Genomic DNA, 17,536 nt, shown 5'->3' on the forward strand with positions numbered 1-17,536 from the left:
TGCCTTTAAAATACTTGGGTATCCTAAGACAGTGTGATGCAGTGAAGAGGTTGTACCTGAATGGCAGCTCTACCACTTATATCAACCTTGAGCACATTATTTTTCTCTAAACCTTTGATTGTCTAAAAAACAAAAAGATGGCAGTTTTAGAGAGGTCTCAGCCTAGGTTACCCAGGAGGCACAACCTGAGACGAATGTCAGTGTGCATATAGCTTATTTGTGAAGATGACCCCAGGGAGCAGGAATGCGGGACTGGGAGTGAAGCCGGGGAAAAAGGAAAGCCAGTAGAGGGATGAGTTATCCAGATGTCTGCCCATACTGGTGCTCAGTCCTGCCACGTGCTTTTGAGGAGTCTTCTGAAATAAGACCCAGAACTGTTGACTGGCAAGACAAAGACAGCCGTCCATAGGTCTGTGTACCCCGCAGCCGAAGGTGGTCCACAGGCCTTCACTCTTTCACACTTCCAGGTTGAAGAAGTGTGAGTGCAGAGAAAATTCCTCTGGCACCAGCTGTGGGGTCACAAAGCTCTAAGGCAGAAGTGAGAGGTATTAAAGGTAGGCTGGGACAAAACATCTTCTAATTGGTACCTGAATGAAGTCTGTTAAAGTGTGCATGACACTGGACACTACATCAGTGGATGAGTAAGAGGTGGTAACGCGAGTTTTGATGTGGTAAATGGAAATGCCCTGCACAGCATTATTGTAAAAACTAAATATAGTAAACTACGTAGCACAGTACCTGACATGTTACAGGCTGCCATTACAGGCCATCTCCCTGGATGATCTTATCTACTCACATGCGGGATTACCATCTGCATGTTGGCACATTCCAAATCTGTATCTCTAGTCCAGAACTGAGTTCAGACATTTATATCCACTTGGGTCTGTTTCAGGCACCTTAAAATGAACAGATCCAACATTCAGCTAGTCAGCTTCCCCTGCTTCATCCCCCATCTTTAATTATCTTCTCCCTTTTCCTATCTCAGTAAATGAGGTCAGCATCTCAAGGTAGAAACTTTAACATTCATACTTTTTCCCTTTATCACCCTCATCCCTTCACCTCCCTCATCCCACTCCTAGTCAGATTTGTTACCAGTTCCTATCTGATCTACTCTTAACCAGCTCTCAGATATCTGCTTCTCTTCCTCTGGGTTGCTACCACTCTAATCTGGGCTCTGTCTTACTTAGGTTACTAGAAGTTTCCCAGTTGTCTTCTGACTAACTCCTGGTAGTCTCGATACACAAGCAATCCTGTTTCAATTAAGTTCATCCTTTTTCAGAAATCTACATGTGATACTCTGTTCACTGCCATCCATTCAATGTCAAGCATTATTTCAGCACAGTACCTGATCTATACTCCAACTCACTAAATATGGAAGGAGCAAAGAAGACAAGAAGGGCAAGAATTAATTTGGGAAAGGTTAGGACAACAGTAACATTGATCAATCAGCAGTGTAGATGACACTTTAAACAGTAATAAATGAGATTACCTGTCCTCTTACCTTTATTTTCACTTTACTATTTTCATTTTCCCTCAGGCTTCTTTCACTTTGCCTATTTTTCCCCCTACATTACATTTTTTCAGTCTTGGGTAGCTTCTCTATCTTCAACAAATTACAAGCACAGTAAAATAATGATTCAGATAGTAATAGGAAGAAATAACAACACAATTGTTTTATCCTACCCTTTTATATGGAGCTTTGCAATTCACAAACCCCTTTCCTATAAATTTTAGGATCAGAGGTTTCCAAAACTTCATCTTTTTCTTATGAAGAAGAAATAGTGAAAACTATGGTTAATGATCACATGTAAAGGGTCATGAGAAACATGAGGTGGAGGATTGTGCTTGTCATGCTTTAGAGCTTTATTTGTGACTGCCTCAGATATAATAAACTGAGTATGATATCCTTTCCTCTCTCTTCACTCAGCCAAAGGGTTTCTTCTGCTTCACCAAGTTCAGTTAGGAGAACTTGCAGGATATCTTGCACTAAAATGACCCGGATCCCACATGGGGAACTTGCCAACTCAGCTCTCACCTTCCTTCCTCCCAGGGGGCATGTGGACTGACTATGCCTCTTTTCATTGCCTTTCATCATTCATACCTCAGTTAATTCCGTCTCAATAAGTCCTTTTCTTATCTGCAGACACATATGAATAAGCTCACCTTCAGCCTGAGCATTATTTCAGAGAAAAAACTAAGGTGAATTTGTTTCCGATTTTATATCAATTGCAGTTTCAAAATTAAAAAATATGGTTAGTATGACTATTTCAGAGGGTTTTGTTTTCCATGTTTAGAGGTATAAATTTTTTGTCCTTATTCCTTACTTCTATTTTAATTAGTGTTAAAACCAATGAAATTGTTCGTACTTTGCCCTGGCAACGGTTACACTGATAATTGAAAACATTTCGACTCTTTGTTTCCCAGAGATTACCTCACTCTTTTCTCAATAAAAGGAGAGAAAATTATTAATTGATTACCTTTGTGAAGTAGCCTCTTTTTTAGTTAGCCAGTAATAAAAATGTAGTAATAAACTTGGATATTAAGGAAATTGATCCTTTTTTCTTTCTTCAACAAAATATTTTCAGAAGTGAACATCCACTTGCTCAGCTCTACTGCCATTCAATCATGGAGCACCATCATTTTGACCAGTGCCTGATGATTCTCAATAGTCCAGTAAGTACCGAATTTATTGTTGTGGAATTTTAAAAGAGAGCTTTATAAATTCAGTTTTATTTTTAGTTTTTGGATTTATTCCCAGCATCATAAATTCTTGCACATACTTTATTCCTTTTTGGGTAAGGAAAGCAATGCCAAAACATTTGAGATCCTCACAGCCTCACTTCTCTAGACAACTCAAATTGTTCACATGTTGCCCGATAAGCGAAATTTGGTTATTCTACTCTATGTGGCTATTCCAAGTTAGAAACAAAGAAAACGGGTATTTTGTGGCTCTCAGATAATTCTGCTTTTTTTGTTTAATCAAGGGAAGTGGTTTCTATAGCTCTAGCATTTGATTTGACAAAGCAATACCTTTTCCTCTTTTGGTTCAAATTTCTAGTCACTAAGAAACGATTTTATTAAAGAATAAAGCTGTTTAACAACTTGGTGAAGTGAACATTTATCAACATAAGAAAGTATATGCTATGCTATGCCAAATATAATTATATTAAGGAAAACAAGGTTAAAATAATATGCAGCAGGATATTAAGAATGGATGTGCTGGTATAATAAAATATTAATCTTTATTTGGGGAGGTGTTCATTATTTACATTATCTGTTGTGTGTATTACCTTCATAGTGAGAAAAAATGAAAGTTTTACGTTGAACACACACAACGCATGACATATAATCTTAAAGCAGTTTTACCATAATATCTCTAAGTTTACTCAGTGGGGCTAGTTCTTTCCTGAGCCCTGGAAAAAAAATTCAGAGATTGCCATCACTTTTCTGGTCAATCTTTTGTAAGTTAAAAGCCCTCTAATTAGTTTAGGTCCCAATATATAGAATAGAGTGCTTAACTCAGAAACCAAAATGCCTGCTCCTGGGTAACAGTCCAAATTTTGAACATGATTTAAAGTTTCAGGTTTTCTGTTACTGCACTGGTTGGCTTCTCTCAGTCCCGACCTTGTGTTTCTTCTAGATCCTCCTCTCTCCCCAACCTTCATGTAGTTTCTTACCCCTTCGTAGTTGGAGAATGGGAAGGGAGAATAATAAGAAACATCAAAACATTCTTAACAGATTGGTACTGATATGAGTGTCTTGCCTTTTAGACTTTTGAGGCAGGAGTCAGACACGAGTCTACTCCAGGCCCACCTCCACCCAAATGATAGGAGGCATACACGGGAACTCCACGCCCCTCATGCGATTGTTTAATATGAATTAGTTCCTGTGTAGAAGAGAGGTATTTGAATGGTATCCGTATACTATAGACATTCTATCATTTCATACACAACTTCTCTGGGGTAAGAGGTGCCAGAAGTACAGAAGTTGAATTCTGACCTTGAGCAAGAAAGAAAAAAGCCCTCCCCTTTGCTCCTCCGTATACAGCCTTTTCTATTGTATCTTAGGAATACTAAAAATGGGCCCTTGCCCCTGAGGCTCTCTCCCTTGCTTCGGACTCTTGTAGGCTCTCAGTAGCTTGCTCTTCCTTCAGTGCCCTCCTTAATAGCAGCCTTGCTGTCTGAGTGATCAATTCGATTCCCTTGCTCTAGGGCCCCCACCAACCAGCACTTCCACTTGATTGTTTGTGTTCATCTTTAATGTCCTCACAAGCAGTCCCCAGACCTGCCAGACTGGGCTGTCCAAGTCACTTCCAGAGGTACCAGTTCTTGGTTTGGTTTGTGCTCTGGTTACAAAGTCGCATAGGTTTTGAGTGGTCTTTCCAAGTACCCTTTTTTTTTTTTTTTTTTCACATAATCCATGTCATTTTTAGTGTTTTTCAGAACTGAAATTTCTCAGGAATGTTTATTTCATGTTATAGTAGAAACATCTCTACTTTTCTTAGAATTTGCTATCTATGTGTTCCCACTGAAACTTTCATTTCAATATCCCGTTACAAATTTAGCTCCAGAGAAAGAAAATATGCTAACTTTTAAAAAGTATATTTAACAGTATTCCTATCAACTGACGTCTGTTGCTATATAACTTATTATGTGATATGTTATTAGTTAACATGTAAGGAATCTGATTGTATATATGGCTGGCTCAAATTATAAGACTTATCTGTATATTCTACCTTTGTAAGCATAATGACACAAGACATTATATCCTCAGCTTTTGGGAATAAAATGTAAGAATATAGTACTAAAAGACATTTCATTTTCCACTTGTACTTTTTATCTTCAAATAAGTATCAGAGGTATTTTCTGAATAAATTCTCTGTTTAGCCTAGAATCTAATTAAGTTATTTAGTATTTAAAAATAATGTTTATGGTTGTAATTATATATTATTGTCATTAATTAGATCCATGCCACAATTTCAGCATCTAGTTATCCTCTAACCAATATGTTTTGGCCCTAGCCTAGCATATCCAGAAGTTCCCCTGTCTTCATAACAAATCCTTTGCCTTCAGATCTCATTCCTAAGCCTCAGGAATTTTTCTTGGCCCTAAGATATAGGAAGCATATCTGACTCAATTTACAGATGTTGTTTTGATCATATTCTGAGTGTCTGGTCTGTGTGTTTTACTTAGTTCAAGATTAGAGGACCACTATGCTTTAAATTGCAGACAAGAGATAAAAAAAATGGTTGCGTAGTAAAAACTTTCAATGATTTGCACATGGATTAACTACCTTTTAAATATTCCTTATAGAAGTTTCAACCCATGCTTTCTTTTACCACTGACCAGAAACCACCCTTTGGCTCATGCCCTTTACCCATCTATATTAAGATGTTCCTATGGAATATGCACTGTTATCATAACTAAGTTAAAATTATATAAATTTGCACCAGAAATGTCACTGGATTTATTTTAAATGCCATAGAGAAGTGACTTTTTTCGTAATCAATTGTGTAAAAAATTTACCACTCCATTATTCAGATCGATTAATATGGCTTTGATTTTTTTCAAAGTTTTACTTGCTGTTAGATTTTAACACTTAGTCTGCCCTATGGAAAAGGATAGCAATTAGATTTTAAGTCTGGACTAAGTCTTAAGGAGTATAAGAGTTAGAAAAACATGTATATGTAGGCAGATAAAGCATTATGAAGCTGTTTATCTGTATGACAAAGGGGTGGGATGGGAGCATCAAAGGGAAACATTATTTCATGGTATTTAAGTGTGCCCTCCACATCATGAGTTTAGAATACTGGGCATGTGTTTAAGATATGTGAATATATTTCCAGATTTTGTTCTTGTCATCAGTTTCTCCCTGGAGTGCTAACTTGGTTTTCTTTTTTATAAAGGGCAATCAGATTCTCAGTGGGCTCTCCATTGAAGAATATAAGACCACGTTGAAAATAATCAAGCAAGCTATTTTAGCTACAGACCTAGCACTGTACATTAAGTAAGTTTTAAGCAATACCCTGAGAAAGAAGTCTTGGAAATCATTGCATTGTTTCAAATTTTGACCTCCATATTGAGAAATTTCAAAGCACAAATGTCCTGGCAAAGCTGCTTATCAGACTATGGAGCAGTTTCTTAAAGGTAGCCAAAAAGTCTACTCCTTTGGCTACTTATTGCTGAAAATTACACAATACATAATTATTTCTAATGTTTATCACTGTGTCTCTGAAACTATATGCAAATCTAATAGCCATCTCAAGGTCTTTCTAAGCCATGTTGTCTGAAGATTATATAAGTCATTTGCTTTTCCCCCTTTTCCCTTCCCCTTTGTGGGGACAACTTCTGAGCATTTCATGACTCCTTTATACCATCATCCAAGTTTAGCTGGGCAGAAAGGGGGTTACTGCCAAGCAAGCAACTCTTGTTTCTTTTTAATTTGATTTTGACAGAAGAAGTTTAATGTAGAACTTTGAACTGAGTGATTTTAAAATAAGAGTACACATTAGAGTGGTCTCTGTGATTATGCATTTTCATGATTAAGCTGCCTTTCGAAAAGCTAGAAAATACTTTTGTGCACTTGGGCAATCATAGGTTTTCAGCTCCTAGACTGAGAACTTTGATGCATGCGTGGGAATGAGGGGAGTCAGGGAATCACACTCAGGATTTCCTTCTAACATGAGTCCCTCTCCATCTGTAAGGGATTTGCATTCATGGTTCTAGTCACTCTTAGGAGAAGTAAAAACAAATAGGACAAACACAAAAAAAAAATATGCCAGATATCTACTATTATATATCTAAAAGTAACTGCATGTGCTTTTAGAGCACTTTGAGGTTAAGACGAAAGAATACATGTTAATAGTAAACTTCCATTTATTAAAAATAATTGTAGAATAAGGATGATCAAATTAACAAGAATTTTTAAAATAGTGCCTATCCAACCTTTGCAGGCCATATGGGTCTCTTCTTTGAACCCTTATGAAACATACTTTTCATTTTTGGGAATCATATACAATCAGTTTTATTACATAAGTTTTTCTTGAGCCTTGTGTCTCCAGGTAGATATTAAACACTGTTAAAAGAAAAATTCTTTCTTATGCTTTCTCAAAATGCTTAACAATACTGGGCATTTAAGAGGTATTTACTGTACACTAGTTATTATTATATTCACTGAATAATAAGAAATGTTATTTTAAACTTTACCCAGTCTTTGTTTACTTCAGAAGCACTTTACAACTTTATAATTTTTTATCCTATACCATGATATAAATGATTGTTAAACTGAAACCTATAGATCTTATTCTGCCATGCACTTAAAATATCTGAAATCATTCTCAGCATTAAATTTTTAACTCATACTGTTTCATTTTTCATGAAATAACAAATATTCAAGAATTGAAATTACCATTATTTGTGATCTATCATTAAAAATTAGATGAGGTTTAATGTTTTACCCAAAGCAAATGATAAAAGGGGGAAAGTGAGGTATTAAAGATTTGTAAATGTTTTGTTTTTTTTTGTTTGTTTGTTTTCTTTTTTTTGAGACGGAGTTTCGCTCTTGTTACCCAGGCTGGAGTGCAATGGCGCGATCTCGGCTCACCACAACCTCCGCCTCCTGGGTTCAGGCAATTCTCCTACCTCAGCCTCCCGAGTAGTTGGGATTACAGGCACGTGCCACCATGCCCAGCTAATTCTTTTGTATTTTTAATAGAGACGGGGTTTCACCATGTTGACCACGATGGTCTGGATCTCTTGACCTCATGATCCACCCGCCTTGGCCTCCCAAAGTGCTGGGATTACAGGCTTGAGCCACCATGCCCAGCCTGTAAATGTTGATTTTATAGTGGGTTTTTCCCCCATCAAAGATGGGGGAAAAAATTAGACATTTTTTTAACCAAAAATTTACTCCATGCGTCTTTGTAGACCAAAGGGATGAGAGCCTCAGTAATTATTATAAGTACCTTTTTTTATTTTTAATGTTGTAGGAGGCGAGGAGAATTTTTTGAACTTATAAGAAAAAATCAATTCAATTTGGAAGATCCTCATCAAAAGGATTTGTTTTTGTAAGTATGTTTACTTTCTTTAAAGCTGAAGTTTTTTTACCCAATTAATTTTCTCTCTGTTTTTTCTATTAGTTTTTATTGCGATTATTTGTTACAACATGATGATCTTAAAGGCCGTCAGACTTTTCCAGTGGATTGTACAAAGAGTAAATGTGAAATTTACTTGAAAAGAATTGCATTTGCAAATCCAAGTGAATGAATTGTTCCTTTATTCTAGAAAAACCTTTAAAATGTGGTGCATTATCAATATATGGTTATAGGATTCCCTTATTCACTTTCCTAATTCATTGCAATGGAAGAGCTGAAAATATAAAGATTGCAGAAGCAAGATGGAGCTGCAAAATGTTTACTTCTCTTAAAGAAAATCTGAAAAGGTAGAGCAGTTAGATCGGGTCTCTAGACATGGAAGCAATACTATAAAGTCTCTATGACTAAAACAGTTTGATACTGGTGCCAGATCAGTGGAACACCGTGGAAAATTTAGAATTGCATAACACATACAGTATATAATAAAGATAACATTTCCTGACTGGAGGAAAAAGAAAGATGAGTGGATAACCAAATGAAAAAGACAAAATTGGATCTACTCTACAAACTTAAATTCTAACTGAAGCATAGAGTTCAATGTAGAGAACTAAATCATACAAGCACTAAATAAAAATATAAGTGGATTCTTCTATAACCTGGGAGTGAGAAAACTTTCCTAACTATAATTCAACATGCAGAAATAATAAAGGAAAAGACTGAAAAATGTGATTAATCATTCAAAGGCTTTTCCTGTAGAAATTGCCACGTGTTGAGTGAATCAGGATGACCTACTATAATTTCTGATCTAAGACTTTTATCAGTGTGATAACTGATGTTATACTTTAATGGTTAATTATTAGTCCTCGAAGCACTTTCATCATACTGTCACTGAGAATGGAATACCAAAGTGACAAAAATAATAAAATCAGGCAAGTTTTTACACAAAGGTTAGTAATTTTTCACTTTACCAATCTGGAACTAAATGAGGCAGTTTGAGGACAAATTCCAAAAGTTCAAAGGGAAATCGAAAACAGTGATGCTCTGTTATCGGGTAGACTTCTATATAAATTGTTTGTTTTTCTTTGGTCTTTATAAACTCCCATTTCCATTGTTTAAAGGATTTTAACTTTTTTTATTTGTAACTATTTACTGAGGTTAATAACACAAAAGTAAATAGGAGTTGTGGGTTTCTTTTTTTTTTCTGTAACAGGGCAATGCTGATGACAGCTTGTGATCTTTCTGCAATTACAAAACCCTGGCCTATTCAACAACGGGTATGTTGCTTAGTGACAATAAAAATAATTAAAAAGTCAAAATGACATTCTACCCTGCAATCCCACTACTAGGTATCTATCTAAAGAAAAGTAAGTCACTATGTAAAAAAGACACTTATGTGTTAATCATAGCATTATTTATTATATAATAGCAAAGTCATGGAACTAACCTAAGTGTCCATCAAGAACAGTTGACTAGATAAAGAAAATGTGATACATAGGCACCATGGAATTCTTTTTAGGTAGGCATAAAAAGAATCAAATCATGTCCTTTGCAGCAGCATGATTGAAGGTAAAGGCCATTATCCTTAATGAACTATCTCAGAAAAAAATCAAACACTGCACATTCTCATTTACAAGCAGGAGCCAAACAGTTGGGTACACATGGACATAAAGATGGAATTAATAGGCACTGGGGACTCCAAAAGGGAAGAAGATGGGAAGAGAGCAAGGAGTGAAACACTACTTATTGAGTATAATGTTCACTATTTGGGTAATGGGTATACTAGAAGCCCAGTCCCCACCAATACACAATATACCCCTATACCAGATATACACATATACCCTCTAAATCTAAAATAAAATAATTTTTTTAAAAGGTTTTACTCTTAAAGGTAGCTTCTGAAGTATGGAAATTTTTAAAAATTTTGGCTGGGCATGGTGGCTCACGCCTGTAATCCCAGCACTTTGGGAGGCAGAGGTGGGTGGATCATGAGGTCAAGAGATCGAGACCATCCTAGTCAACATGGTGAAACCCCGTCTCTACTAAAAATGCAAAAAGATTAGCTGGGCATGGTGGCATGTGCCTGTAATCCCAGCTACTCAGGAGGCTGAGGCAGGAGAATTGCCTGAACCCAGGAGGCGGAGGTTGCGGTGAGCCGAGATCGTGCCATTGCACTGCAGCCTGGGTAACAACAGCGAAACTCCGTCTCAAGAAAAAAAAAAAATTTAAGTATTATTAAAAACAGATAATTGAACATGAAAAGGCTTTCCTTTTTAGAAGATACATTTGCACATAATATTTGTAAGATGTATGAAGAAAGACAGCATCAACTTTAGCAGAGCAAAAACATTGCTGTTGATAAGTTTTCATTTCAGTGTGATAGGCTGAATATACCTAATTCAAAAATCCAAAATGTTCCAAAATTGAAAGCTTTTTGAGTGCTGACATGACACTCAAAGGAAATACTTATTGGACCAGCATTTTAGATTTCAGATGTTTGGATTTGGGATATTAAATTATACTTCTCACTTACTTGTTTCTTAAGGACATCCCTTTAATGACCTTAGAAATCAGAAGAAGCAAAATTACTTTTCTTATGATTAGCCTTCTAGGCTATACCTCAGCTCTAAATAGGCATTAACAAGTGGAACTTAAAGATTTCTAGGGCTTGTAGATGTAGGAAGTATTGAGAGGCGATGTCAAGAAGGATCTGAACATAGCCTGTTACCAGGAGGCTAGAAAAAAATCCTTCCCCCTAACTAAGTAATTGCTCTATTGTTTTACAGAGGCAGTATAGACTCAGAAAAGTGATGGATGTCCATGCAGTGACATATATATTGTGTTTTTATTTCTCAAGATTTCATTTTGAGTCTTTAATGTACTATTTAGGATTGTTGACAGCCTGGTGTTGGTCAAGGCTCTGGGCTGCGTAGTCAGGGAGCCTAACAACTCTTCTACAGACTCATCTCATGAAACAGACATATAGAGCAAACAAGATCAAAAACTCATTCTCCATGTGCCAAAGCCAACATGCCATATGCACTCTTTACATACTTTCCTGCCCCATAATAAATAAGACTATGTGCCTATTTCTAACCAGAGAGGAGAACAGAAGAGAAAAGAATGTGTCTTCATATACCCTTTCTCCTGAATTAAACCCCTGTACATATTGTTTTATGGTGTGAAAATAAATGAAGGAAGAAAATATTTTAAATAAAATAAAAGGAAAAATGTTGGAAGCTACTAAAGAGAGAGATTTACAGAGGTGATAAAAGAGTATAATGGAATAGTTAAGAGAGCATGCTTTAGACATGGAGTACTTGTCTTCAGGTATCAAGCTGCTGCTTACTTGCTATAAAATGGAGATGTATATTTCCTAACAAGGCCTTCATTCACAGTCTCTGTTTTAAAGAATGAAATGCTTTTCATTGTCAAAACTGAGTCTGTTAATTATTTCAGATAGCAGAACTTGTAGCAACTGAATTTTTTGACCAAGGAGACAGAGAGAGAAAAGAACTCAACATAGAACCCACTGTAAGTATGAAACCTTGTTGGTAGGAATTGAACTGCATTTTTAAATTGTAGACTCCTTTTTATGGTTCCATGGGATCTTTCCGTAGGACCACAATTTCTCATTTTATTTTTTAAAACTTTTTTCTTATTGGAAGAATTATAAATGTTCATTACAGAAAGCAAAGCCAATAAAAGAGCACAAAAATACTTTTGGGGTCAGCATATTGTATCACTGTTTTTTGTAATTTGTTTTTTCCACTTAAGTATTACAAACCACTTTTCATTTTAACAAATACTCTTATGTGTTATCATGATTACTGAAATATATGTAGCCATAATTTACCCACTTCCCTTGGTGTAATGTTTGCAATGTTCACTATTACAAACAGCACTGTGATAAATGTCCATCACAGAAGTTTCACTCCTCCTTCTTGGTTCTCACCATGAAAAGAATTTAATAAAGAAACTGTGGCTGACAGGGAAAGGAAGGAGAGATACCAAAAGAAACACAGAGGAAAAAAGACCAGATGTCATGCCTGTACAACTGTCTCCCCATTTTTCTTAGCATTCTACTTGTCTACTCCTTTGTTCACAGTTCTCAGAAGTGTTTCCAGAGCAATATTTCATCTATCATAGATGTTTATCACAGTGCTGCTTGTAATAGCAAACACTGCAAACATGACACCAAGGGAATTGCTGAGGTGCTGAACCTCATTCTTCATTATTTTGTTAGCGTAAATTCCCGAAGTTGTCGCATTGGGGCAAACAGAATTTAAAGGTCTTTGCTACATACTGCCTTTTTTCATAGAGTATGGATCACAAATACAAGTAAAGATTCTTCTCAACCCAATTCTTTTCTTTGGAATTTTTCTTCTAAATTAAACATAGAGTTTTCCTCTTTTCTTCTTTTTTCATACAGTTGCTATCTGACCTTTCCAGGCTAACCCACTGTTTCACCTTTCTAGAGCTAGCTTTCATTATGTTCTTTCAATAAATAAATGCACACAGTGGCTCCCACCTGTGATACCAGCACTTGGAGGCCAAGGCAGGCAGATCACTTGAGGTCAGGAGTTAGACCAGCCTGGCCAACATGGTGAAACCCCATCTCTGCTAAAAACACAAATTAGCCAGCCATAGTGCCGCACACCTATAATCCCAGCTCCTCTGGCGGCTAAGGCAGGAGAATAGCTTAAACCCAGGAGACAGAGGATGCAGTGAGTCGAGATGTCACCACTGCACTCTAGCCTGGACAACAGAGTGAGACTCCCATCTCAAAAAATAACAATAAAATATCTAACTAAATAAATAAATGCAATCTGTGTGTCTGTGTCTATATTTGTATTTTCAGGATCTAATGAACAGGGAAAAGAAAAACAAAATCCCAAGTATGCAAGTTGGGTTCATAGATGCCATCTGCTTGCAACTGTATGAGGTATTTATATGAAAACTACTAGACTTGCTAAACTGGGACCATTATGAATTAGAACCTAAAGTAAATTGAAGAGATTAACAATAGGTGCCTATTTGGGGCTTCTAAATCGTGAAATAAAATTATTAGTATGGTATCTTTTATTGATGAACATGTTTGTATTGAACAAGGAACACATACAAATATCTGTTGAGTGCCTACTATGTGCTCATCTCCAACAAATTGATTTGGGGATGCTAAGAAGAATTAAATGCTAGTGTTAACCTCAAGAAGCAATATGGTATACCATGTATTAGCATTCTTTTCTTAAGTCTGAATTTTAGCCTAAATAAAGAAAAGTAATTTTCCAACTTTTTCTCATTGTCATAATAATGTGGCTTGACTATACTTATAAATTTTTTTCTGAGAATTAAAAGGAGGTAGGTAGAATATTGCAGGTTCCCATTTCCATGTATCTGCTGGCTTGGTGTTTGGTGTGTGTGGGGTTATTGTAGGCAAATGGATTCTCCCAAAAACACCTAATTTATTAGTTTAATGTTTATGACTCAAATGCAGAAAGGTTATCTTTGTTGTTGTCTTTGGATGTTTAAACAGGAAACTGTTTTAAGTTTTAATTATTTGGAAAAAGAACATTTGTCTTGAAGTTATCATAGAATGTCAAACCAGAAAAAAAAAAAAAAAAGCTAGAAATTTTCTAAACCCAACGTTTCAGATTCAGTAATCGAACTTGTAAAATTCATCTCCTAACAAGAGAGAATATTAGCCCCAAGCAGGTGGTTAATGGGGGAGGTACATCTACAGCCCAGTTCTCATTCCTACTCCAGGGTTCTCCCCATCAAAATAATGTAATAAAGATCTGTGGCTGACAGGGAAGGAAGGAGAGATACCAAACGAACCATGGAGAAAAAAACACAGGTGTCATGTGCCACTGCTGTCTCCTCATTCTTCTCAGCATTCCAGTTGTTTACTCCTTTGTTCAAAGTTCTTCCTCAGAAGTATAAAGCATATGCTGAGCAGTGTTTCAAACACTTGGACATCTCATTCTTCCCATAACAGATGCATTCCTTATTGATTGGATTAAGAGTTTCTCCATTAAAAATACTAATGGCTCTTTTGATTTTTCTCCATCCCGAAAAAAACAGTCAAGATAGTAATTATATCACCTATTATAGATGTTATCCTTCTGCATTATAATACACACACACACACACACACACACACACACACACACGGATTCATTTTGACTCTGCTGTTGAAAATTCTATGTGATATTGATATGTATTTCTAACATTATTACAGAAATAGTTATGTTTTCACTATAGAAAAATCAGAGGCCAGGCACGGTGGCTCACACCTGTAATCCCAGCACTTTGGGAGGCCAAGGCAGGCAGATCACATGAGCTCAGGAGTTCAAGACCAGCCTGGCCAACATGGCAAAACCCTGTCCCTACAAAAAATAGAAAAGTTAGCAGGGCGTAGTGGCACGCGACTGTAGCCCAGCCACTTAGGAGACTGAAGCAGGAGAATTGCTTGAGTAGGAGAGGAGGGGGTTGCAGTGGGCCAAAATCACACCACTGTACTCCAGCCTGGGCGATGGGAGTGGAATCCTGTCCTAAAGAAAAGAAGAAAAAGAAAAAGAAAAATTAGAATTACTAAGAAGCAAAAAGGAAAATAAAACCACTTACAATATACTACCCAGAGATAACTTACAGATAGCATATCAATGTATATGCATATGCTTTATGACATTTTCATATACTTTTCATTTAACAATAATTCAATAATTGCCTTTTGGAACCCATAATGTTATTATATCCATATTTTATGTATCAAATATGTTCCTGCAAGGTTTCTCTTTTTTTTTTTTTTAATTCTGTTGGGTGTTTTCCGGTGACAACCTATTGTTATGTATTTGTCATTGTCAGTGTATCACTATTAGGAAGAACCCTGCAATGAACATTCTTGTGTCTAAATGTTTGTGACACTATAATTGGTACATAATAATGCCATACCGAATTATGAATTAATCTTTATTATAATATAATCCTGGATAAAAACCTATTTAAGTGTATTATATGAGACCATTGCCTAGAAAAACACAAAAACTAAGTAGCTCCCAATACAGTCACACTTAGGGAGACCCAGCTGTACTACATAGAAACAAAATGTCTTTTTTCCCCTAAAAGTGGATTTCACACAGATCTGTCTACCTAGCACAATAATGTTATTTTGGAATGCGTGTGTATGCTCTCTCAGCAAACTACTACTTAATCTGTAGTGTTTTAGAAGAATCATGCGTAAATGATCTGTGTATGTGCGCACACGGCTTGTGAAAATTTCAGCAGTGAGTCTGCTCATGAAATGAGTGTGGGATGTGGCCCTTTGTAACAGCCTGTGGGAGAGGGCTTATTTCCTGGCTTCCCTCTAGTTGTTTGCTTTCTTTTTTTCTTTAGGCCCTGACCCATGTGTCAGAGGACTGTTTCCCTTTGCTAGATGGCTGCAGGAAGAACAGGCAGAAATGGCAGGCCCTTGCAGAACAGCAGGAGAAGATGCTGATTAATGGGGAAAGCGGCCAGGCCAAGCGGAACTGAGTGGCCCATTTCATGCAGAGTTGAAGTTTACAGAGATGGTGTGTTCTGCAATATTCCTAGGTTCTTACACACTGTCTGTATACTGTCTGTATTTGATATATACTTTGCCACTGCTGTATTTTTGTTTTTGCACAACTTTTGAGAGTATAGCATGAAATGTTTTTAGCAGAATATTACATATTTTTTGCATATTTGTTTTATGCCACTGACTGAACTAAAATGATCAACATCCACTCTTAGCACCTCGATAAAAGCATTGTTTGTGGTATTTCATGTACTGCAAAGTGTAAGTGGTATTCTTGCACTGAGGTTTTTTTTGCTTGGGGTTTTTAAATAATTGGTTTTTGTGTTTTCTGAATTATCAGTTTTTCAAGAATGTTTGGAATCTTTCCTTTTTCAAAAGTAGGTTAGGAGCAAATTATCATACATTCTGTGACATTTAAAGCCTTTATAGGATAGTGGAAAATGCTGGCTGAGTAGATGTTAAGGAGAAATAATTGTATTTGTCAACAATGTCTTTTGTAAAAAGTTCAGGTATTCTGAAACAAATGGGAAGTACAATGAAACTGTATTGTAAAGAAAATATATTATTTAATTGATTTGCTGTTTTGTGAGAGAACAGGCAAGAGAGAACTTTGTCATTTCGGTGCAGTACATTTTTCTAAAGGCTACCCATACAATCACTTCCATCTCACCTACCTGAAGCAAAGCAGGTGAAACCTTAGGAGATGATCCAGTGACTGACTTTATTGAAGGATAAGTGTGCTCTAGAAATGGAACGGTCATGGATGTCTATCAGAGAAGAAAAATGTCCTGTTAGAGGATATCTCTAAGAGTTTTTTTTTTCCTTCTGAATTTCCTTTTTAAAATAAAAGTGACAGGAGCATTGATCTAAGTGAGACATGACTATAGATAAGAGAGTACAAAATGAATCTTTTTTCTTCTGTCAGTTGAAATTTAAAGAAAAAAATTAATTATATAAATAGCAAAGGGCTACTGCCAACACTAGAGTAGAAAATGAATTTGAGGGAACAGTGGGTAAGAAACGTTATGTCTGAATAACATTTAGCAGTATTGTGATTGAGAAATTGTCATATTTTGATGTATAGGACAAGTCAACCCCGATCCAGAGAAGGTTGGATGTGAATGCTAAACATTGGCGCTTAACTCATATTCAGTGGTATTTCCTTCCCATAACATTTAGTATAGTTAACATTTTCTTAGAATTTGAGCCCATTTAACTGGATTAATATTCTACATGTGTGCCCCTAAGTACACATTTATTCAATATTGGAGAAGTAGATAATGAATTAAGCAACTGGTCTAGGAAAGGAAAATTTGTTTCAAATATTTAGGCATGTTTGCATTTGGGGAGAGTAGAAGAAGAGATTTGTTAACTTCTACCTCCAACCCACAGAAAAGATATTTGATCTGAGTTTCTATCACTAATTTGGATAGAAAATTTCTTAGGTATATGGTAATGCAGCATTCTCAAGGACCTTTCACCAAAATGTGTTTCCCATCTTTGTCCCTATTCCCCTAAATTTTACCTAAAATTTAATATGTTCCTTAAGTTTTTAAAATTTTAATTGTGTGTATATGTGTGTGTGTATATATATATATATATATCTTAACATAATGTGACTTTATTTTTATCACTCTGGTAAAAAAAAAAAAAAGAAGCAAAACACATTTTATTGCCATTATTTTGTATTTGGTAAAGACTAATCAAATCTAGGAAGTTACCAACTGTTTAATGCTATATATATTGTTGTATACTGGTATTTTCAGGATATTTTATTTTACTTTTTGCCATACAAACAAAATGTTTAAGGTTGTCCCTTAGTGGCACTGGCATGTAAAATACACAGATTATCACTAAAATAATAGTTATATATACATACAGGTGTATAC

At 36.0% G+C, this 17,536-nt stretch overlaps 1 protein-coding gene and 1 long non-coding RNA gene across 8 annotated transcripts in view; one reads left to right on the forward strand and one right to left on the reverse strand.

Moving 5' to 3' along the window:
- PDE5A (phosphodiesterase 5A) overlaps nucleotides 1-16,326 on the forward strand; it is a 121,587-nt gene extending 105,261 nt beyond the window's left edge. For all 3 annotated transcript variants that reach the window (XM_003929734.4, XM_010340346.3, XM_010340345.3), the window contains exons 15-21: nucleotides 2,586-2,673; nucleotides 5,906-6,006; nucleotides 7,988-8,065; nucleotides 9,303-9,366; nucleotides 11,549-11,623; nucleotides 12,951-13,034; nucleotides 15,485-16,326. In XM_003929734.4, coding sequence (XP_003929783.2) covers nucleotides 2,586-2,673; nucleotides 5,906-6,006; nucleotides 7,988-8,065; nucleotides 9,303-9,366; nucleotides 11,549-11,623; nucleotides 12,951-13,034; nucleotides 15,485-15,622 — 628 coding nt within the window. In that variant the 3' untranslated portion in view covers nucleotides 15,623-16,326. The remainder of the gene's footprint in view (nucleotides 1-2,585; nucleotides 2,674-5,905; nucleotides 6,007-7,987; nucleotides 8,066-9,302; nucleotides 9,367-11,548; nucleotides 11,624-12,950; nucleotides 13,035-15,484) is intronic.
- Nucleotides 9,303-17,536, reverse strand: part of LOC120367770 (uncharacterized) — an 82,713-nt gene continuing 74,479 nt past the window's right edge. For all 5 annotated transcript variants that reach the window (XR_012517032.1, XR_012517031.1, XR_005582063.2 and 2 more), the window contains 2 exons: nucleotides 16,322-16,414; nucleotides 9,303-14,643 (listed from right to left, as the gene is read on the reverse strand). This is a non-coding gene — a long non-coding RNA (uncharacterized LOC120367770). The remainder of the gene's footprint in view (nucleotides 14,644-16,321; nucleotides 16,415-17,536) is intronic.

Source organism: Saimiri boliviensis, chromosome 3 (genome assembly GCF_048565385.1).
Source record: "Saimiri boliviensis isolate mSaiBol1 chromosome 3, mSaiBol1.pri, whole genome shotgun sequence".
NCBI lineage: Eukaryota > Metazoa > Chordata > Mammalia > Primates > Cebidae > Saimiri > Saimiri boliviensis.